The following is a 24,819-nucleotide window of genomic DNA, read 5'->3' on the forward strand; positions in this document are numbered from 1 at the left end:
AATTTGGTCCTGGATTTTTCTTAGAGGTTTCTGACTACTTTTTAAATCTCTCTAGTTATAATTGGCTTCCCTGATGGCTCAAAGAATCTGCCTGCATTGTGGGAGACCCAGGTTCTATCCCTGGGTTGGAAGCTTCCGTGGAGAAAGGAGTGGCTCTCTAGTCCAGTATTCATGTCTGGAGAAATTCCATGGACAGAGGAGCCTTGTGGGCTACAGTCCATGAGGTCACAAAGAGTCAGACACGACTGAGTGGCTAACACTTTCACTTTCAACACTTCTCAATTTTTTTATTTCTTAATAAGTAAAATAGTTTGTATGTTTCTAAGAATTTGCCAGTATCTCCTATATACTGTCACTTAAGGCATTATTGGTCATAGTACTTCCTTATCTTTAGAAACTTTCTTTGACATCAGTTGTAATCCCTCCTGTTTCATATCTGTTTTTAGTTATTTGGATCTTTTTTTCTCTTGTCCTTAGTCTAGGTGGGGGTTTTCCTATACAGTTTTTTCAAAACATCAACTCTTGGTTTGTTGATTTTTATATTTTTCTACTTTCTATTGTATCTCTGGTTTAATCTTTCTTACTTACATGTTTCCTTCTGCCTAACCTGAGTTTAGTTTGTTTTCCCTTTTCTGCTTCCTAGAGGTCTAAAAATAGATTTCAGATTTAAGATCTTTTCTCTTTTTTACTGTAAGCTTCAACCTTTCAGACTTTCCTTTTAGTACAATGGTCTCTGTGTATTATAAATTTTGTAATGTTGTCTTTTCGTTTTGATCCATATATTTTAAAATTTCCATGTGATTTTTCTCTTAGACCCATTTGTGGTGTAAGAGTGAGTTGTTTAATGTCCACATGTGAGGAAGTTTCTTTTTTTCTTGTGTTTATTTCGTTGTTGTTAGGGAAGATACTTTTATGGTATCAGTCTCTTAAAATGGTTAATCTTGGCCTAACATATTGCTCATAGAGAATGGTCTCTCATAGAGGATGGTTTCTGTGTCCTTGAGATACATGTGTTTTCTGCTTTTTTGGGGCCATGTGATCTGTACATGCCTGTTCAATATTTGCTTCATTTTTCTGAGATATCTAATGTTAGATGTATATATATTTTTACTTGTTACAGCTTTTTGGTAAATTGACCGTTTTATCATTATACAATATTTATCTCATTGCACTTTTTTTTTCCTTCAGTTTATTTTGCCTGATATAACAGTCTCCCCTGCTCTCTTTAGGATGGACTGTCTTTTTCCATCCTTTCACTTTTCACCTTTCCATGTCCTTAGGTTTGTGAGTACTACCTGTTTCAACTCTCTGACAAACTCTGTCTCTTGCCCTGGTTTTTTCCTCCTGTTACTTCTTCTAGAGGCCCCTGCTCCTGTGCATCCTATGGTGGTGAAAGACAGGCACCCTGGACAGCTCCTTTTGTGCCACTGCAATTTCAGAAGGAATGTATTGAATGTTTCCTTCCTATCATGATGTTTCTTCAGATAGTCTTGCTTAATGACTGTATTTTTTTCCATATTATTTTTTGCCATGATTTTTAATTCTCCGAGAAGTTTTTTTACTTTGCTGTTGTGATAATTCTTTTTTGTCATAATCTAATGACTCTTCTAATTTGAAATCAGTTTTATTAATGGGAAAAAAAGCAAAGAAAGTCTTTGGCTTCTGTTAATGCCTTGCTATGTAAATTTAAATGGATAAAATTGTATCTTTGTATATGGTAATGTTATTATGAATTGAGTTCAAGTATTCTTTTTTTTTGTTAATGTTTTTACCGGTTTTCTTTTGGTAGCCTAGTATAGAATCCTGTTGACAAACTCAGCTGAGTACAAAAAATACATTTTTATCGTCTGAAGGATGCTGAAATACATGTGAATAAAAGGATAATATAAAATTGTCCAAAAAATCTATCAAAAGACGAATCCTCTCATTTCAGTCAATTTTTTATAGATAAGTATGCATGCATGTGCAAATCTGTGATTTAGATAGAAGACATCATGATTTAAAAACTACATATCACCTTTTTTTTTTCAGTTGAAATTATGTTATCATTATAATCTATGGCCTTGAAATTTTCTAAACAAACCTCTTAGTGTTTTACGTAGTAAATTACTAACAGTTGTGTTTCTGTATCCACATCTATAATGACATTTCATGCCATTTCACATTGTTCACCTTGGACTTTTTTTTTTTTTCATATTAATACAATATTTATTTGTTTTCCTTGTGTCCAACCCTGAGCCCACCACTTTGCCCAGGCTGCCTGGGGAGTTACAGGAAAGGGAACATACAGGGCAGACACAGGAGAAAGAGCTGTGGGAGGTGGAAACAGCTCCTTCATATGGTGAAGAAGATGAGCTAGACCACCATCAGGCAAAAGAGCCCCATGGCCTTTGAGAGGGCCAAGCCCGTGGCATAGAAGAGCTACTGTTTCAGAGAAGGGTTCCTGGCATAACAGTGATGAAGCTCCCAAACACAGTCCCACTTCCAGCCCCGGAGCCAGCCACCCCTGCTGTGGCAACTCTAGCTCCAGGGAACTTGGCTGCTGTGTCAAAGTCCTTTGAAATGGCACTGGTTTGGAAGCTGTGGCTAAGAATAAGTGAGATGGTCCGGGGACCTGGGGCTGCCAAGCTGCTGTGGCTCTCATGGGTCAGTGTCTCTGGTCCTTCACCACCTCTGTGGACAGTGATCACTCAACAGGGGGGAGGTTCTCCCTATCAGGGAGGGGGTAGAGCCTAATTTGGCACACGTGTCCATTTTCAAGGGATGAAGGCCTGAGGCCCGAGAGCTGCTACACCTGCAGAGAAGACAGAGGGGCAGGGAGAAGGCTCACCTTGGACTTCTTCTTTCAAGTTTTCTTTAGGAGCCCTCTGTCAAAGGACTTTTAATGTTGTCTGTATTAACTGTTAGATGCTTAAGCTTCAGTTGCTGAGCCCAAGCTTCTGAGTTCAGGTGCTTCATGTAACATTTCTTACCTTCTTGATCTGAGTCAAGTTTCTCAGAGTGTCTGTGACACAGGTTTTCTTCTCTAAGGTGGGAACAGATGGTTCTTTAATGAGCTATTATATTGATGACAGGTTCTTGCCTGTAAAGTACTTATTTAATGTTTAGAGTAATATTACAGTAATTTAGAGCAACAGGAAGCCTTCAGACACTTTTGGTCCTTGCTGCTGTTATCTACATCATACCTGAAAATTTTGACCTTTCCATTAAAAGTGCCATGGACTTTGTCATCTCTGAAGACACCACTCATGCTGTACCTCATCGAGATAATGAGTTGCACTCACTGGGTAGAACATAATATCTGACACTTCTGTATAGCCAAAGCAGTGTTGAGCTTTATTTTTATATATTTCATGGATTTTGAACAATGATGAAAAATCCATATTAATTGGAGGATCTCATAAGGCCATATGAAACAGCATAAGAAATTAAAATTAGAGATGCATAATTTCTCCAGATACCCCTGCATGGATCTGTTAGAACACGTACTTCAACCAAGTCAATCCATACCTCTTACTACCCTTTCTCTTTTGCATGAAAATGAGAACTTTTCATGGCCCTTTTGGTGACATGTGGTTTCATTTCAGGAACGACTGACCTCTGAGGATGTGGCCATCGAATTCACTCAGGAGGAGTGGGAATTCCTGGACCCTGCTCAGAGGGCCTTGTACAGGGACGTGATGCTGGAGACCTACAGGAACCTGCTGTCTGTGGGTGAGGATGACTTCCTTCCAGAGCTGCCCTTGGGTATCTGCATTTTTTCCTGTGTGCCCCTTGGGAGGCCCTGATGTCTTTCATCTGAGAGTTCTGGTGACTGGGGCATGACACAGCTTCACAAGGTTGAACTGACCCTCTTCAGATGCTGTGTCTGTTTCATGTAATATCTGAGGTTGTCCCAGAGCTTAATTATCTACAAAGCTCACTAGCAAATGTTAACAAACAAATACCAAAAAACCCGATTTCCTATTTTCTACCTTTTGACTTTTGGCTCAGGGTTTAAAAAAATCCACAGCACTTTAGATTTCTTTCTTCTGATAATGCTGAATATCTACTTGTTTGTTTTTGCTTGCTTGTTTCCTTTTTTTTTTGGCTGCACCATTCTGCATGTGGGATCTTAGTTCCCTGACTAAGGATCAAACCCGCACCCCCTGCATTGGAAATGCAGAGTCTTAACCACTGGATCACCAGGGGAGTCCCAGAATTTCTGTTTCTGATCTGAATATTATCTCCACATTGAAGCCTGAGAAAAAGCTGTGGACAGTGGGGAGTGATGTAAAAGTAGCCAAAACTACAACACATAAAGAAAAACGAGTATCTCAAAAGGGCTGTTTTTTTCTGTTTAGGAGTGGGACAAGCTGGTGGATTGGATCATCTGTGGTTGTTACTTACAAGAATGTAAGAGTGGATAGAAAGATCATCTTTTTGATCCTAGACCCTACGAGGGGAGCATATGTGAATCTCGCGGGCTCTTAGCTTGCCATCTGTAGGTCAAGTGCATGGTCCCATCTCAAGATGCTGTAATGTCTGACCTTCATGTTGTGTTAGTTTTACTCTTGTGCTGCTCTGCCCATTCTGGGAATATCAGCTGTTCCTGAGGTTCCATTTTCCTTACTTTGTATCATTTTACCACTTCAATTTCTTTGAAATATATTCCTGAGGGTCCGAAAACTTTATCTGGTTTCCTTGCTGTGATAATCTACCTATGTTTAATTGGCAGCCTCTGGTGAGTCTCTGCGGAGTGGATTTAGTAGGTAACAGAAAACTGTGATGGAGACACTATTCCTAATGTTATTTTCCTGCTCTGTACAAAGTCACCACTTGAAGCTAGCCCGTAGAGTGGTCAGTTCTAGGATTATGAGCGAGAAAGTATCACGAGAGCCTGATACATCTTTGCAGGTTATTTTCTGGCTTTGGAGACTCTGTCAAGGGCACCATGACAGTGTTGTTGCTGTGTATCAAGGACCATATATTTTAGCCTCTGTAAATGATATGGGAATTTATCCCAGGACAACTTTGTCCAAGTTCACATTCTCATATCTATGGGGCTATTGGCTGCACTGTTGTTCTGTGCGTTGTAGTTAGTTTTTAATTTTATCATTGAGTTCAAATTTCTGTGTTACTCTTTGTGTTTCTGTTTTGTATTTGCAATGCATTGGATGTTTGATTGGGGAATGGTCCCTATGGTGGAACTGGTGATCAGTCCCTCTTAAAATTCTTTATATATTCTTTGTACTCACTTACTATCAGATGTATGATTTCCACATATTTTTCTCTTCTACTGTTGATTGTCTTTTTAAACTCACTGCACTTTAATGCATAGTAGTTTATAATTTTGATATAGTTCAATTTATTAATATCTGGTTTTATTTTGTGGCCTGTGCTTTTGGTGTTCTATCTGGTAAATCATTTGTGGGTCCAATTTCCAGAAACATTTCCTGCATGTTTACTTCTAGGAGTTTTATACATGTGGGACTTAGGTTTAGGTCTTTGAACCATTTTGAGTTCACTTTTGTCTGTAGTGTACGATAATGTTCCAAGTAAATTCTTTTGCTGGTGGGTACTCAGTTTTGTCAACATATCTTGTTTCATAGACTGCTTCCCCCATTTAGTAGTTTTTACACCCTTGTGAAACATCTTTTGAACAGCACCGAAAGAGGTGTTTTTGTTTTTGTTTTAACCATTCTTTTTAGGTATGCTGCTGCCTCTGCTGCTAAGTCGTGTCAGTTGTGTCTGACTCTGTACGACCCCACAGACGGCAGCCCACCAGGCTCCTCTGTCCCTGGGATTCTCCAGGCAAAAACACTGGCATAGGTTGCCATTTCCTCCTCCAAAGCATGCATGCCAAGTTGCTTAAGCTGTCTCCAACTCTGTGCGACCCCCTAGATGGCAGCCCACCAGCCTCCTCTGTCCTTGGGATTCTCCAGGCAAGAATACTGGAGTGGGTTGCCATTTCCTTCTCCACTTTTTAAGTATAGTTAATTTATAATTTTTTGTTTGAGGTATACAGCAGTTTACAAGATATTCAATATAGTTCCCTGAGCTTATCGTAGGTTCTTGTTGTTTATCTATTTTGTATATACATTAGTTTGTAAATATTCAGACTCCTAATTTATCTCTCCCTTTCCTGCCCCCATCACCATCCTGTAATATCCCCTTTGGTAACCATAAGTTTGTTTTTTATTCTGGTGAGTTTATTTTGTGAATAAGTACATTTGTATCATTTATTTCAGTTCAACATATAATATCCTATGATATTTGTCTTTCTCTGTCTGATTTCACTTAGAATAATCCCTAAGTCTGTCTATATTGCTGCAAAAAGCATTACTTCATTGTGTTTTATGCTGTGGAGGTGGCAACTCACTCCAGTGTTCTTGCCTGGAGAATTGCGTGGACAGGAGTCTGACAGCTGCAGGTCATGGGGTCTTAAAGAGTTGGACACAGCTGAGCTACTTTCACTTCACAATATTCCCTTGTATATATGTACCACATATACTTTATCCCTTTGTCTGTCAGTGAACATTTAGGTTGCTGCCGTGTTTTGGCTGGTATAAATAGTGCTGCTAAAAACATTGGGGTGCGTGTATCATTTTGAATTAGTTTTCATCCTTTCTGGATATATGCCCAGGATTGGAATTGCTGCTTCATGTAATAGCTGTATTTTTAGTTCTTTATGGAACCTCCATGCTATTCTCCAAATGGCGGTACCAATTTATTTTCCTTCCAACAGTGTAGGAGGGTTCTCTTTTCTCCACACCCTCTCAAGCATTCATTGTTGTAGACTTTTTGATGGTGGTCATTCTGACCAATGTGAGGTGATACATTTTTGTGGTTTTGATTTGCATTTCTCTCCTAAGTAGAGACATCAGGCATCTTTTCAGGTGACTGTTGGCCATCTTTTTGTCTGCTGTGGAGAAGTGTCTGTTTTGATCTTCTGCCCAGTTTTTGATTGGGTTGTTTGTTGGTTTGTTTTGATATGAAGCTGTTTGAACTGTTTGTATATTTTGGAAATAAATCCCTTATAGGTAGCATCATTCGCATATATAGTCTCCTAGTGCAAAAGTTGAATTTTTGTTCTTTTTTGGCTTCCCTTTGCTTTGCAAAAAGGTTTTAAATTTAGATAGATCTCATTTGTTTGATTTTGCTTTCATTACCATGACTCTAAGAGATAGATTCAAAAAAATTTCACTGACATTTATGTCAGTGTTTTGCATTTGTTTTCCACTATGAATTTTATCATGTCTGGTCTTCCATTTAGATGTTTAATACATTTTGAGTTTATTTTTGTGTGTGGTGTTAGAGAATGTTGTAATTTCATTATTTTTCATCTAATTATCCATTTATCCCAGCATCACTTTTTAAAGAGACTTTTTCATTCCATATTCTTCCCTCCTTTGTTATAGAATAATTGACTCTAAGTAAATTGGTTTATTTCTGGGTTTTCTGTCCTGTTCTACTGATGTGTGTTTCTGTTTTGTGCCATCATCATACCACTTCCCTGCTGGCTCAGACGGTAAAGCCATCTGCCTACAATGCAGGAGATCCAGGTTCAGTCCCTGAGTCAGGAAGATCTGCTGGAGAAGGAAATGGCAACCCACTTCAGTGTTCTTGCCTGGAAGATCCCATGGACAGAGGAACCTGGTAGTCTACAGTCGATGGGGTCACAAAGAGTTGGACACAGCTGAGCGACTTCACTTTCACTTAGTTGACTGTCAGTTTGTAGTATAGTCTGAACTCAGGGAACATGATTCCTCCAGCTCTGTACTTCTTTCTCAAGATCTTTTTAGATGTCAGAGTCTTTTGTATTTTGATACAAAGTAAGTTTTTCTTTGTTTTATGAAATATGTCATTGTTAATTTGATAAAGGTTGCATTGAATATATAGATTGCCTTGGATTGTATGGTCATTTTGACAGTGTTACTTCTTTTAGTCCAAGAATATGGTATATGTTTGTGCCATCTGTTTGTGTCATCTTTGGTATCAGTCATCAGCATCTTCTAGTTTCATGAGTACAGTTCTTTTGACTTTTTAGGTAGGTTTATTCCTTAGAATTGTATTGTTTTCTCTGAGATGGTAAATGGGATTGTTTCATTAATTTCACTTTCTGATATATCATTATTAGTGTATAGAAATGCAGCAGTTCTCTATATATTTTGTGTCCAGCAAGTTTACTCTGTTCATTGATGAGGTCTAGTAGTCATCTGGTGGCATCTTCGGGATTTTCTGTGTGTAGCATCATAGTGACAGTTTTACTTCTTTATTTTTTTTACCTTGAATTCCTTTTATTTCTTTTTCTTTTCTGATTGTTGTGGCTAGGACTTCCAAAAATATGTTCAATAAAGTGGCAATAGTGAACATTCTTGTCTTATTCATGTTGTTAAGAGGAGTGCTTTCAGTTTTTCCCTGTTGAGTATGATGTTAGCTGTGTGTTTGACATATACAGTCTTAATTATGTTGAGGTAGGGACCATCTGTGCTGACTTTCTGAAGGGTTTTTATCATAAATGGCACTTGAATTTTGTCAGAACCTTTTCTGGGTCTATTGACGATCATATGGCTTTTAGTCTTCAACTGTTACTGTGATGTATCATAGTGATTAACTTGTGGATATTGAGAAATCTTGTATCCCTGCAGTAAATCCCACTTGCTCATGGTATGATCCTTTTATGTCCTTTAATGTGTTAGTAACTGTTTGAATCTGCTCTTTTGAACTCAGGGAAGGTCTAGGAGAATAAAGCCTTTTTCTACAAAAAAGAGTTGGATGCCTCAGAAAGGCTTTTGTAACTGGGAAGGTCTTCCAGAGTCAGTGTCAGTCCCTCCTTTCCTTTGATACTCCTCGATCATGAGATGACCATGTGTGGAAGAAGAAACGAAGTAAATGTCCAATGGAGAGGTTAATCATACTTGGCAGAGGAACCCAGGTTTAGATAGCCTTTTCGTGGATTTTCCTTCTGATTTCTGCTAATAAGATAGTTACACAATATCCTGGAATATTGTGTATGTTTTTCTTGAATATAAGCATTCCATTGTAAGTTACAAAATCAGAGTTGGATACATTACATTGTAAATAGTATAACAGGTATTATCCTGCTTTCTCCATATATCACACTTTTAAAATCTCTCTTGTTTCTGTCCCATACCCATAGTATAATGCCCATAAAGTTGCTGAACCAGTTCTTTTCTTTTAAGGTCAGTATATTAGTTTGCGCTCTCAGTTATTTTCACAAAGACATGCAGTCACAAGCTGATATCTGACATAAACCTGTGTACCCTATGCTCCACGCTGGCCCTTTCTTAGTCCTGACCCTTCCTCACATAGTACCTTGATATGGATGGAAACATTGTTCTTACCTATCACGTCCCTCCACCTTCTACATACTCTCACTGTAAAGATAATCTCTGATCATTTATTGAACAGGTTTCTCAGGACATGACCTAAATCACTCTGTGCATCCAGGATGACTCACAACCCATTTCGAGATGGGGTGGTTGAATAATAGTTAAACAGATTACTTCTGTCTTGTATATCTTTGATATTTTCTTTGTAAGTTCCTTGTATTTATTTTTTAATATTTTCTAGTCTATTCATTTGGTGAGTGGTCATGTTTACAAATAAGTTTTTTCAGTCATCCCAGTAGGTTCAGATTCATATCCTGGTTTTCTTACCACTTTGTGGGCCAATTGGATGTGTCTCCTACTCTGATTAGAGGAAAGCTTGTTAGTTTACCTCAAGCCTTTTAAAGCAAATTAGTGCTGTCAGTAGTACATGTTTTATAGTAAATACTCAAAATTGATTTGTCTAATAAAGGTAATATCTATATTCTGTCATGTTCTATATGATATGACTTTATCTACATTATATCTTTTTTTAAAATATAAATGTATTTATTTTCATTGGAAGTTAATTACTTTACAATATTGTATTGGTAGTGCCATATATCATCATGAGTCCACCACAGGTATACACATGTTCCCCATCCTGAACCCCGCTCCCTCCTCCCTCCCCATACCATCCCTCTGGGTTATCCCAGTGCACCAGCCCCAAGCATCCAGTGTCATGCATCGAACCTGGACTGGTGATTCGTTTCATATATGATATTATACATGTTTCAATGCCATTCTCCCAAATCATCCCACCCTTTCCCTCTCCCACAGAGTCCAAAAGCATGTTCTATACATCTGTGTCTCTTTTGCTGTCTTGCATACAGGATTATTTTTACCATCTTTCTAAATTCCATATATATGCATTAGTATATTGTGTTTTTCTTTCTGGCTTACTTCACTCTGTGTAATAGGCTTCAGTTTCATCCACCTCATTACAACTGATTCAAATGAATTCTCTTTAATGGCTGAGTAATACTCCATTGTGTATATGTACCACAGCCTTCTTATCTATTCATCTGCTGATGGACATCTAGGTTGCTTCCATGTCCTGGCTATTATAAACAGTGCTGCGATGAACACTGGGGTACACGTGTCTCTTTCAATTCTGGTTTCCTCAGTGTGTATGCCCAGCAGTGGGATTGCTGGGTCATAAGGCAGTTCTATTTCCAGTTTTTTAAGCAATCTCCACACTGTTTTCCATAGTTGCTGTACTAGTTTGCATCCCACCAGTAGTGTAAGTGGGTTCCCTTTTCTCCACACCGTCTCCAGCATTTATTGCTTGTTAGACTTTTGGATCGAGGCCATTCTGACTGATGTGAAATGGTACCTCGTTGTGGTTTTGATTTGCATTTCTCTGATAATGAGTGATGTTGAGCATCTTTTCATGTGTTTGTTAGCCATCTGTATGTCCTCTTTGGAGAAATGTCTATTTAGTTTTTTGGCCCATTTTTTGATTGGGTCGTTTATTTTTCTGGAATTAAGCTGCAGGAATTGCTTGTATATTTTTGAGATTGGTTGTTTTTCAGTTGCTTCATTTGCTATTATTTTCTCCCATTCTGAAGGCTGTCTTTTCACCTTGCTTATAGTTTCCTTTGTTGTGCAGAAGCTTTTAAGTTTATTTAGGTCCCATTTGTTTATTTTTGCTATTATTTCCAATATTCTGGGAGGTGGGTCATAAAGGATCCTGCTGCTATGTATGTCGGAGAGTGTTTTGCCTATGTTCTCCTCTAGGAGTTTTATAGTTTCTGATCTTCCGTTTAGATCTTTAATCCATTTTGAGTTTATTTTTGTGTATGGTGTTAGAAAGTGATCTAGTTTCTTTCTTTTACAAGTGGTGACCAGTTTTCCCAGCACCACTTGTTAAAGAGATTGTCTTTAATGCATTGTATATTCTTGCCCCTTTTGTCAAAGATAAGGTGTCCATAGACGTATGGATTTATCTCTGGGCTTTCTATTTTGTTCCATTGATCTATATTTCTGTCTTTGTGCCAGTACCATACTGTCTTCATGACTGTGGCTTTTTAGTAGAGGCTGAAGTCCGGCAAGTTGATTCCTCCAGTTCCATTCTTCTTTCTCAAGATTGCTTTGGCTATTCGAGGTTTTTTGTATTTCCATACAAATTGTGGAATTATTTGTTCTAGCTCTACATTATATCTTCTTAAAATTTTATTTATTTTTTAATTGAAAGATAATGGCTTTACCAAATTATGTTTTCTGTCAGACCTCAACTACATTATATCTTCTATGCGTTTCACTTGCAACATTTTTCAGCAATATTGTGTTTGACCCTGGTCAATAAATACACAAAGCACTCGCTTTTTATTTGTTATATTTTGGTGCCATTAAACTAGGTAATTGAGAATAGTGCGTGGCTAGAGATTAGCCTTCTTTGGTGGCTCAGTGGTAAAGAATTCACCTGCTAATGCAGAAGATGCTTCCTGATTCCTGAGTCAGGAAGATCCCATGGAGAAGGAAATGGCAACCCACTCCACTATTCTTGCCTGGGAAATCCCATGGACTGAGGAGTCCGGTGCACGATAGTCCACACGACTGAGTGACTGAACAACAACAACATAAGTGGGGATTGCATTGTTTATTGGCTGTTAGAAAACCGGTGAATATTTTATGTCTTAATTTATGTGTCATTTACAGATGATGGTCTTTTAGCATGTATTTCTCAATACAGTTGACACATACTACTTGTTAACATTGTAAAATGCCTTTTCTTTTTGGATATGTACTTCTATAGCAGATTTAAAAAACTATGTTGTTTCCAAAAAATTGTTTTAGTCATAGTCTTCATTTTCTCATTGTTTTCAGTTGTAAACAACCAATTATGAAAAGTTAATTATTAATTGGGTAAGCTTGGTTTTGGATTATTTACTGTTACAATATATAATGAATGTTTAGAATTTATTTATGTACAGTAAGTTTGCAGAATACAATGATAGTGTAATATTTTTCTTTTCAATTTGAGACAACTGTTGATTGATATGATGCCAGGGACCAGCCTCAGTTGATCCAGGGTAATTCTAAGTGGGGACAGCGTGGAGAGAGAGATATATAGATTTAGAGAGAGAGAATGAAAGAGTTTGCAGTTAAGAGAAGAGAGGAGAGAAAGAGGCTGTATTCCTTGGTTTACATAGAAAGACAATAAAGCCTCAGACAAGAGACTTTCACCGTCTATGTAAGGCCACAGGTGCCCGCTTGAATAGCGGAGAGTGCCCCACCTTGGGCTCGCTCTCGTGTGGGTCTTAGAAGCCCAGGCAAATAAGTAGACATGATGAGCCTCTATGCTCCAGATGGGAATCAGCCAGAAAATAGAGTAAGAAAGAAAAGAAGACATGGGGGAAGCCAGTCTTTCCAGGAACTGGTCTGAGAAACTGGTCCGTCCTTTATTTTCCAGGAAAAGCTTTTGTACTTTTAGTTGTACATAGATATCAATGGATAATACAAAGTCATGTAGGGTCAGCAGCCCTGACCCTTATTGAGACCAGACTTTCTCTCTGCATACTTAGCTGTATACACAGGTCTTAGGTGATTTACATCATCTTTTGGCCAAGAGGCCTATTAGCATTTCATGGCCCTTTTCTGATAAGGGTCCGCCAACCAGAAAACTTATTTTCCCTAAAAGTATTGTTCTTACTAAAGTCTGGTGCCAGTCTCAGAAAGCACTAATTAAGGTTACATTCTTACATAGCAAGGACACAACAATTTATAACAAGGAAAGAGGAGTACAGTGATTTATAACAAAGAGAAAATTCATTAAATCAAAAGTCTAGTATTGCTAACATCAAAACTACTATATTCTTTTTTCTACATCCTAATTACATTGATTAATATCCTCCAGGTGCCTAAAAGATAAAGGATATGGAGGCCTGGCAGCAGTCATTAACTCAACAATGAAAACCTACACTGATATAATTCTTAGCTCTTTAAATAAGGCTCTGTATCTTTAAGATGTTTTAAGCTTCCTGCCCCGCTGTTGGGGGGCTGTAAACAATCACATGCATAGTTGTAAAAGTGGGGTCAGATGGGTCAGGTAAGTTAGAAAGCTATCAGAGGGGTTTAAGCTGAGACATTCTTTTTACGCCCAGGAGACTTATTGACTGGAGCTCTATGTTAATTCCTTTTAGGGGCAGGTGGTGGGGGACAGCCCCTGTTAATGTCAGAAGCATAAGCAAAAACCGTAATGCAGTATGGCAGGCAGACTCTGGTTTGGGGGATAGCTGCTCAAGAAAATCCAGTGAGGCTCCCTTCAGGCCGAACTCGCCTTTACCTGTAGGACCCTTTAACCTCATGACCTTTGCCATGGGCGGGACTGCTGGTGCTGGCTCGCAGCAATATGTTCCTAAGGGTCCTGGTAGAAAAACACTCTGTTTTTCAGAGTTGGCATAGGATTGTCCAATGTGAGTGTGTTTGGCATATGGTTTTTAAAACTAGGCTACATTAATGGTGAATTTATGTTATGCTTTCTTAAGTTAAGAATTATATTCCTTTAGTGTTTCTAAACACTTAAGGTGATCATTGTGGTGTTTCATAACCTGATGTAAGTATTACTTTTGGTGTAATACATATTCAACATGAAACATTTATTTTTGAATTATTGTGAGCAGGATACCTATGATTCTTTTTATCTTGTAGATATCTCACCTACACATGTGATCAAGCATTCAGAACCCAAAGCGAACAGTGATAAACTAGAAACATTCCAAACATTGATGCTGGGAAACCCTGAAAGCTGTGAAATCAAACATTTTCATCTTTGGGAAAGTCAGGAAAATATGCATGACTTCGAGTGTCAGTGGAGAGATGACAAAAGAAATTACAAAGGCACACCTGTAAGCCTTAATGGAAATGTGCCTGATGGAAGAGATTTGCATGATAGAAGGGATGCAGGCATTAAGCCCTTTGCAAACAGGTTTGGATTTAACTTTCAGGATAAACTGCAGATGTTTCAAACTGGTGGAATAATTTCTGAATATAATGAAGTTAAGAGTTCTGTCAACAACAGTTTCTCATTTTCATCACTTCAGAGAATTCCTCCTTGTGTCCAAACCAGTGATTCTAATATATATGGGAATGATTTTATGAATCCTTCTGTAACAACACAAGAACTCAAAGCACACAGGGAAAAACCTTACAAATGTGATGAGTGTGGCAAGGCCTTTCGTGTAAAGTCAAGCCTTTTAAGTCATCAGACAATTCATACTGGAGAGAAACCTTACAAATGTGATGCGTGTGGTATGGCCTTTCGTGTAAAGTTAACCCTTTTAAGTCATCAGACAGATCATACTGGAGAGAAACCTTACAAATGTGATGAGTGTGGCAAGGCCTTTCGTGTAAAGTCAAGCCTTTTAAGGCATCAGACAGTTCATACTGGAGAGAAACCTTACAAATGCGATGAGTGTGGCAAGGCCTTTTGTGTAAAGTCAAGCCTTTTAAGGCATCAGACAGTTCATACTGGAGAGAAACCTTACAAATGTGATGAGTGTGGCAAGGCCTTTTGTGTAAAGTCAAGCCTTTCAAATCATCAGACAGTTCATACTGGAGAGAAACGTTACAAATGTGATGAGTGTGGCAAGGCCTTTGCTCACAGCTCATACCTCAGGAGACATAAGAAAATTCATACAGGAAAGAAATTATTTAAATGTGATATATGTGACAAAGTCTTCGACCAAAATTCAGACTTTTTAAGTCATCAGACAGTTCATACTGGAGAGAAACCTTACATATGTGATGAGTGTGGCAAGGCATTTGCTCACAGCTCATACCTCAGGAGACATAAGAAAAGTCATACAAGAAAGAAATTATTTAAATGTGATACCTGTGACAAAGTCTTTGGTCGAAATTCAAAGCTTACGCGTCATCAGACGGTTCATACTGGAGAGAAACCTTACAAGTGTGATGAGTGTGGCAAGGCCTTTCGTCTAGGGTCAGCCCTTTTAAGTCATCAGACAGTTCATACTGGAGAGAAACCTTACAAATGTGATGAGTGTGGCAAGGTCTTTCGTCTAAAATCAACCCTTTCAAGTCATCAGACAGTTCATACTGGAGAGAAACCTTACAAATGTGATCAGTGTGGCAAGGCCTTTCGTGTAAAGTCAAGCCTTTTAAGGCATAAGACAGTTCATACTGGAGAGAAACCTTACAAATGTGATGAGTGTGGCAAGGCCTTTCGTGTAAAGTCAAGCCTTTTAAGTCATCAGACAGTTCATACTGGAGAGAAACCTTACAAATGTGATGAGTGTGGCGAGGCCTTTCGTCTAAAGTTAACCCTTTTAAGTCATCAGACAGTTCATACTGGAGAGAAACCTTACAAATGTGATGAGTGTGGCGAGGCCTTTCGTCTAAAGTCAAGCCTTTTAAGTCATCAGACAGTTCATACTGGAGAGAAACCTTACAAATGTGATCAGTGTGGCAAGGCCTTTCGTGAAGAGTCAACCTTTTTAAGTCATCAGACAGTTCATACTGGAGAGAAACCTTACAAATGTGATCAGTGTGGCAAGGCCTTTCGTCTGAAGTCAACGCTTTTAACTCATCAGACAGTTCATACTGGAGAGAAACCTTACAAATGTGATCAGTGTGGCAAGGCCTTTCGTGTAAAGTCAAGCCTTTTAAGTCATCAGACAGTTCATACTGGAGAGAAACGTTACAAATGTGATGAGTGTGGCAAGGCCTTTCGTCTAAAGTCAACCCTTTTAAGGCATAAGACAGTTCATACTGGAGAGAAACGTTACAAATGTGACGAGTGTGCCAAGGCCTTTCGTGAAAAGTCAAACCTTTTAAGTCATCAGACAGTTCATACTGGAGAGAAACCTTACAAATGTGATGAGTGTGGCAAGGCCTTTCGTGAAAAGTCAACATTTTTAAGTCATCAAAAAGTTCATACTGGAGAGAAACCTTACAAATGTGATGAGTGTGGCGAGGCCTTTCGTCTAAAGTCAACCCTTTTAAGGCATAAGACAGTTCATACTGGAGAGAAACGTTACAAATGTGATGAGTGTGGCAAGGCCTTTCGTCTAAAGTCAACCCTTTTAAGTCATCAGACAGTTCATACTGGAGAGAAACCTTACAAATGTGATGAGTGTGGCAAGGTCTTTCGTCTAAAGTCAAGCCTTTTACGGCATCAGACAGTTCATACTGGAGAGAAACCTTACAAATGTTATCAGTGTGGCAAGGCCTTTCATCTAAAGTCAAACCTTTTAAGTCATCAGACAGTTCATACTGGAGAGAAACGTTACAAATGTGATGACTGTGGCAAGGCCTTTCGTCTAAAGTCAACCCTTTTAAGTCATCAGACAGTTCATACTGGAGAGAAACCTTACAAATGTGATGAGTGTGGAAAAGTCTTTGGTCAAAAACCACATCTTCAACTTCACTGGAGAATTCATACTGGAGAGAGACCTTTCAGATGTAATGAGTGTGGCAAGTTCTTCAGTCAAAATTCACTCCTTAAAAATCATTGGAGAATACATATAGAGAAACCATTCAAATGTTTCAAGTGTGGAAAATCCTTTATTCAGTTCTCAGCACTCGCTAAACATCAGAAAATCCACACATGAGAGAAACTCATGTGAATGTGGTATATGGTAGAAGTCTTCAAATTTCAAAGCTCAAAATTCACACGCTACAGTTGCTCAGAGAATTCATCTTACTGAAAAACCATACGAATATCATGAATGTGGCAACATCTTAGGCTTCATGAGAAAATTCATACTGGATAGAAGGGAGATATACATGTATTTCTTAGTCAGGTCTTTAGAACATGAATTCATTCTAGAAAGATTCCTCACCAATTTCACAAATTAAAAGACAAAACAAAACAAAAAAACCCTATCCTCACATCTCACCAGTAGTATCAGAGTATTTATCCTGGAGAAAACACATAGCAATGTAATGTGTGTGGCAAGGATCTTACCCAAAAGTCACCAGATAGAAACATAGTGGAGCCATACTTCCCAGACTCAGCGGTTGTGGCAAATCCTTTAGCTTTTTGACTGTATGTATTCTCTGATGACTCTAGTTCGGGTACTCTGCAACTGCAATAAGTCCATATTTGAAGAGAAGCTATAGAGATCTTTTCGTGTAAAAGAAACCCAAATTGTACCTCAGCAAAGATGATTCTTTCGGACAGTAGTCCGCCATCTTTTTGGTCTCCTGGCTTTCTGAATAAAGTCACTATTCCTTGCCCAACAAGTAGTCTCAGTTTATTGGCCTGTTGTGTGGTGAGCTCTAAGAGCTTGGCTTTGGTAATACACTGATCAAATGCATTTGCTACATGCGTTTCACGATGGTCTCTGGGAAGGATTCAATGAGATGAAGGGACCGACTTCATTAGATACAATTCATTCACATCCATGTTTCCTGGAAAAGCACACAGCCTGAATTACAAAATTCAATAGTTTGTGTGAATTAGCAACAGGGAGGAGAGAAAATATTGTAATAAGACATGACACATCATTGTCAGTAGGATCAGGAAGCCCTTCTGTACATAGTCCAGCCTGTTATAAAACATAATATTCTACCAACTGACCTTGAACAGAGTAGGCAGATGTTAAAAGGCCTGGGCTTTTCGTAGGAGGAGAGGGAGAGTTATCAGGGACTGATGGTGTGCTAGGAACAATGCATAGGAATAGGGTCATGTTCTCCATTGGATAGAAATAACTGTTGTATGTGTGATTAAAGAAGAGTTACTCTTATTTGTGGAAATTGAAGACAGAGCTGTCACGGTCTTTGTAGACCAGGACCTGAGGAATGGATTCCACGAGAAGAAGGACGCATAGGACCCAAGTCTGGAGTGAAACAAGGGTGCTTTATTTGCAAAAATGCATGGTTATATATCTTTATACAAGGCAGCTTTAGGCAGTAAAAACATTGAGGAAAAAGAAAGCGAAGCAAATAACAATCTTGAAAGGGCCAGAAAGCATTCCATACCCTGAGGAAGAGGGGCATAACTGAATAGATTACCTTCAAGTAAAAGGTCACTGAAGGGAATCCAAGCAAATGCTCTTTCTCATGACCTCAGTTCTGAGAACTGCGTGCAGCTCTGCTCGTTTCTGTTTTCCAGACCTGATAAAGAATAGAGTCCTTGAGATTTGGCACACAAAAGAAGAAAATATCATGTTGGGTCCTTTAAAGTTGAATGTCCCCTGACAGTTCCCCCTTTTTTACTTTTTCATAATTGGGGATGACTGTAGATACTTTTGCGAAAAAGGCCCTGAGCAAGGGAGTTTGTTTAGTTTGAACAATTTTAGTTGAAAGGCATTGGTATGTTACAATTATAATCACCAGGATAATTATCAGCCTTATAGTTCCAGATCCAATACTATGTGTAATGCCTTGAAACCATCTTCGAGGGTCTAGCCCAGATAATTGATCAGCTGGCTGTTCAGCTAAGGTTTCCAAATTGTTGGAAGAGGGTAGACTCTTAGAGAAGGTTTCAAGGATTTCCTTTTACAACAATTGTACATTTAAGGAAGCATTATTATGCATATCTTGCAAATGAAATTTTATTTTTTCCCAATTGTAAGAACTGTGGTTGAACCGAATAGGAGTGAAACAAAATTGAGTAAAATTCCAATCACAATTTAATAATACTTGTTTTTGTAAATCTACTAATTGGTCTCCAACCCATTGGATGGCTGTTTTTTAATTCCTGATTTTTATCTTGAACCTTTCCATCTTTCTGAACCTGTGACCCATATAGTATGAGCATGTTTAGTCCAGTCTTGAATAAAGATTTGTGTTTGAATTGAAGTTTGTAAAGCAGTGTCTGCGACAGCGGCAGTGGTACAAATGGCTATTGATCCCAAAATGCCAAGAATCAAGCATCTAATTAATCGCTTAGATCGCCAGAGTAATTTAGTGAGTAACTGGGAGATAAGTCTTGCCATGGGATCCTCTTTCCAGGGTCGTTGGAGATCTGCTGGCAGCCACAGACTACATTGAGATCAAAGAATCAAAAGGGATTTGTGTTTTTAGAGAAATAGAAGAATTAAGACAAGTATACAATTTGCAATCTATACAAGTCACAGAACGTAAAGTCTTATTAAATTGTAAGTTTCCTATGGCAGTAATGAAGGGGAACGCAAGCTTGTATAAAATATGAATGATTATAATGGAAGGAATAGTTATGACTATGACTTATCCCTGTGAAATATCCAGTCCAAGTTCCAAGTTTTCAGTGTTTGTAGAAAGTTTCCAGATGTCCCACTGTTCAGGCCCAATTTGTTTACTGAGGACAATTTGAGGGCGAGGAGGTGCCATTCCACCATCAAGTCAGCCAAGGAGTCCTTTGTCATGGAAGTGTTCCATTGAACTGTTGGTAATCTTCCATGTTACTTAATAATCACACATAGGACTGTTAATATCATCTGAGCAGTTTGATAACCACATAGGGTCCCCAATCAACAATGGTGTAATTGGCCACAAACATGAATTTCCATGATTTAGCTTGACATCTATCTCAATAAACAGGAGTATATTTAAAATCCTTATAAGTAAACACCTTACATTCCAACTTTTATCCTTGTCCTAGAGTTTTGGTAGTATTGACATGGTTCTCATAAAAGGACAGGGCAGTAAACGGTCTAAACAATGTGTGGAAGTTCTTTTTTGAAGGCAGGATGAAAGCCCATATTTGTCAACTAACATTAATACATAATTCTGCTGGGCCCATGCATAAAGGAAGGATTTTATAGCCTACAGGAATGTTAATTAATCTTCCTTCGTCCTCAGGATGAGAGGGCCCCTCCAAGCTCCAAGGAGGAGCCATACGTATCATTAGTGGATACAACCAGTCCTATATCTGTCCATTTGACAACCTGCAATAAAGGGGGGTTAGGTATATAAGCCCAATAAGTGTGATTAATCAAGTCACCCTAGCGGGGGAAGCAAAAGCAAGCATAGCGGCAAAAATATTTTTAGGATCCCTAGGCATTCTCTGTTGAGAGACCAGATTTTCAGCTTGATTAGTAAGCGTTTTTATCTGTCCCCAAGTGGGGAAATCATAAGTTCGATGACCTCAAGTGCAGTGTTTCTTGGAAATTTTCAAGTCGCCATGGCTTGTACTGGAAACTCCTCATCCTGGGGATTTCACCGTTTCTTCTCTATCTTGATGGTGGTGGCTCCCCTGGGGCGGATCTTCCGAAGAGGGAGCCAACTGATTTCGTTGGGTCCATCTGGAGAAATCCAAAACCCGTCTTGATACCAAATGGGGAGAGGATGGGAGGTATCCTTCAATGCCTCAAAATGTTTCTGCTTTGTCAAAGTATCCCCTTGTGGCAAGTTTAAAATTTTTACGCAAATAAAGCTGTATTAACAATAATTATAGGATTAAGGAGTATATTGCGTTGGAATCTGTTGGGGTTCTTTAATGGACCAGAACCTGGCGATCCAGAGTCAACGATAAGAAAGTGAAAGAGAGAAAGAGAAGGAAAGAAAGACACGGGCACGCAAGCTGTGATGGAGCAAAGGTGCTTTAATGATCTTTCTGTGAGTATATATAGGCTGTTGTACAAGAAATTTCTTTCGATAAAAATCAGAAAACCAAATGTACAGCAACCATCACCAAGGGAACAAGAGATTGATAATGGTCACAAGCTCAGGAGACAATCCATATCTCAAGAAAGAGGAGCAAGACTAAGCAGTTTTGTCGTAAGGAGACTGTTTACTGAAGTCGTTTCAAGCCTGTCTCATCCTATGACCTCAGTCCTGGGAATGGCGTGCTGTTCCACTGGTTTCTGACAACAGAAACTGATAAGGAACAGAGGATTTATGAGGAACAGCACGTTGGAATCCTCCTGTTAAACATTCCCTGACAATTCCTACTTATTTATAATATTTGTAAAAAGGGTTCTGACCATTGGAGTTTGTTCAGTTCTAACAATTTTACATGAAGGCAATGGTGAACGGTAAATATAATTGTCAAGACAATCACCCAAATTACAGTTCCAGACCCAGTGCTGTGAGTAATGCTTTGAAACCATCCGTGTGGGTCGAACCCAGATAATTGATCAGCTGGTTGTTCAGCTAAAGTTTCCAAATTAGTGGAAGAGGGCAGATTTTTAGAAAAGGTTCTAAATATTTCTTTTTGTAATAATTGTACATTCAGAGAGGCATTATCATGTAGGTTTTGCAAATGAAATTTGATTTGTTCCCAGTTCTAGGTACTATTATTGAATTGAACAGGTGTAACACAAAATTGAGTAGAATTCCAGTCACATTTTAGCATCACCTGTTTTTGTACATCTATTAATTGATCTCCAACCCATTTGATGACTGATTTTAGTTCCTGTATTTCATTTTGAATATCCTCCTCTGTCTGAGCCTGAGTGGCCCACATAGTATGAGCATCTTTAGTCCAGTTTTGGATAAAATTTTTTATGTGTTTGAATTGAGGTTTGTAAAGCAATGCCAGTGATGGCAGCAGTGGTGCAAATAGCTGTTAATCCCCAAATGCCAAGAATCAGCCACCCAATGAATCGTCTCGATCACTGGAGCAGTTTAGTAAGTAACTAGGAAGCAAGTCCAGCTATGGGCCCTTCTTCCCAGGGCCGCTGGAGATTTATTGGTAACCACAGACTACGTCAAGATCGAAGAATCAGAAGGGATTCATTTCTTAAGGAAACAGAAGAGCTAAGACAAGTATATAATTTGCAATTTATACAAGTTACAGAACGTAAAGTCTTATTGAATTGTAAACTTCCTATAGCTAGAACAAAAGGAAGGGGAACACAAGCTTGTATGAAATATGTTTGAGTATAACCAAAGAAATAGTTTCTGAGACTACAATTAGTCCCTGTGAAATGTCTAGTCCAAGTCCTAAATTCTTCGGTGCTCACAACAAGTTTCCAGGTGTCCCATTGTTCAGGCCCAATCTGGTTTTTTTCGAGGACCAGGTGGGTGCCATTCCACCGTCAAGCCACCCAAGAAGTCCTTTGTCATAGTAATGTTCCATTATAGTGCTACTACCCTTCTTTGCTACTTGAGTAGCATAATCACAGGCAGTGCTGTTAATATCTGAGCAGTTAGATAACCACATACCATGGGGTCCCCAATCGACATTTGTATGATTAGCCACAAACATTAATTTTCCTGATTTGGCCTGACACTTGTCCCAATGAACTGGAGTATATTTAAAGTTCTTATTAGTAAACGCTTTGGATAGTGTTCTTTGTTCTTTCCCTAAAGTTTCAGTAGTATAAACGTGGTTCACGGACAAAGAAAGGGCAGTAAATAATCTAAGGAACATCCGAAAGTCCTCTTTTGGAGGCATGGCAAAAGCCCAAATTTGTCTGCTAACGTTTATGCATAATTTTGCTGGGCCCATACACAAAGGAAGGACTTCATAATCTAGAGAGATAATAGTTTCCCTTCTTCTTCAGGGTATGAGGGCCCTTTAAGGCTCCAGGGAGAAGGCATATGCATGGAGTCATTGGATAATACGTTGGTCCTTTCTCCGTCCACTCTACAACCTGAAGTAAAGGTGGGTTGGGTATGTAAGCCCAGTGTGATTGATTAGTTCAGCTTGAGTTGGGAGGTGCCAGCAAGCAGAGCAAGCAGGGAACAAAAATATTTTCAGGACTCCCAGGTATTCTCTATTGAGAAACCGGATTTTCAGCTTGAGTGAAGTGAAGTCACTCAGTCGTTTCCGACTCTTTGTGACCCCATAGACTGCAGCCTATCAGGCTCCTCCGTCCATGGGATTTTCCAGGCAAGAGTGCTGGAGTGGATTGCCATTTCCTTCTCCAGGGGATCTTCCCGACCCAGGAATCGAATCCGGTCTCCCGCATTGCAGGGAGACGCTTTACCATCTGAGCCACCAGGGAAGCCCCTCAGCTTGATTAGTAAGGGTTTTTATTTGTTCCCCAAGACAGGAGATCATAAGGTTCATGCTGCCGAGGGTGGTGCTTTCTGGAGATCTTTAGAGCCACCATGGCCTGTATTGGAATTTCTTCCTCATGGGGTTTTTGTTGTCTCGTTTTTGTGTTGAAGGCAGGGGCCCCCTTGGGTTGGATCTTCCAAAGAGGAAGCCATGTGAGTTCATTGGATCCATCTGAGGAAATACAAGCATACCCCTCTTCCTATAAGATTAATTTCCCAGATTTCCATTGTTTATTCAACCTGTCTTGGTACCAAATGGGCAGAGGAAGAGAAGAGTCCTTCAGTTCCTCGAAATGTTTTTCTGCTCATGTCAAGATATCTCCTTGCAGTCAGTTTAAAAAATTTAAAGCTATATTAACAATAGTTATAGGCTTAAAGAACATATTGCATTGGAATCTAGTAAACTCTGCTCTGGATAAGGAAGATAAAAGTGTTCCTGTGTATTCCCCTGTATTTAATTTTTTATTTGTAGTTTCAGTGTGTAATGTGTTTGTTTAACTGTGTCTTGTATTTGTGGATTATAAGAAATGTCTGTAATCTGTTTAATAGAGAATAAATTTAAAAATTGTTTGAAATGCTTAGAAATACAGGCAGGGTCATTGTCTGTTTTTATAGAATTAGGTGTTCTCATTATTGCAAAGTAAGCTAACAGCTAACAGGTGGGTTATAACGTGTAGTTTCATCTCGGAGAGGTGTGGCCCATGTAAAAGAAGAATTTGTATTGATCGAGACATGTAAGAAGGAAGAGGAAGAAAGTTCAGAGCAGTGAGTTCCATCCATTTGCCATAAAATTCTCTTTCATTTGACAGAAAACTTTTTTATATGTTTGTGTTCATCATTATGACAAATAAAATATATATGTATTAATAGTCTAAAATCTCTTTATTTTTTCTGTAAGAAAAACTTTTTGTAAGAGGAAGTTAGTGTTCAGTAGTGTTCTAAAATCTTACTTTATTTGGAAATGACCTAGCTATTTAATAAACTTTTCTTATTTCGTTTAGTACAATTATTTGAATTTAAGTTAACCCAATCCTAAGAGATTATTTCAGGTAGACATTTTGAAAATATAATTATTTTTATTAGAGTTTATCTAAAAGTTTTATCTCATTTATATATTTATATATATATATAAAGAGTTACTTTTCTGTTGACAAACTTAGTTTACCTTAAATCTAGGCACAATAAAAGTATTATATAATGATGATTTAAGACATGTCTTAATTAGACTAGCAAACAATTATATTTAATTTATATTTAAATAAACATTTAATATTGAATATTTTTCAGTTCATATGAACTTGAATTTAAATAGTGAATAGTGAAGTTACTCAGTCGTGTCTGACTCTTTGCGACCCCATGGACTGTAGCCTACCAGGCTCCTCTGTCCGTGGGATTCTCCAGGCAAGAGTACCGGAGTGGGTTACCATTTATTTAAATAAAGCTTGTTAATTTCATATTATCCAAAAACAAAGACATACATTGAGACATAGCTAATTTTAGATAGACAGATATAGTTTTCCACTTGACATTTAAAATATCTTTTTGATATATA

The 24,819-nt window shown here is 38.5% G+C and overlaps 1 protein-coding gene across 1 annotated transcript in view; it reads left to right on the plus strand.

The window, feature by feature from the left end:
* The window catches only part of LOC128064124 (zinc finger protein 91-like), a 46,210-nt gene extending 29,147 nt beyond the window's left edge, over positions 1-17,063 (plus strand). The window contains exons 4-6 of the mRNA XM_052656918.1: positions 3,588-3,706; positions 4,546-4,555; positions 14,537-17,063. Of these exons, the coding sequence (XP_052512878.1) occupies positions 3,588-3,706; positions 4,546-4,555; positions 14,537-16,945 (2,538 nt within the window). The 3' untranslated portion in view covers positions 16,946-17,063. The remainder of the gene's footprint in view (positions 1-3,587; positions 3,707-4,545; positions 4,556-14,536) is intronic.
* Positions 17,064-24,819: the final 7,756 nt, after the last annotated feature.

The sequence above is a fragment of the Budorcas taxicolor genome, chromosome 18 (genome assembly GCF_023091745.1).
Source record: "Budorcas taxicolor isolate Tak-1 chromosome 18, Takin1.1, whole genome shotgun sequence".
In the NCBI taxonomy this organism is placed as follows: Eukaryota; Metazoa; Chordata; class Mammalia; order Artiodactyla; family Bovidae; genus Budorcas; species Budorcas taxicolor.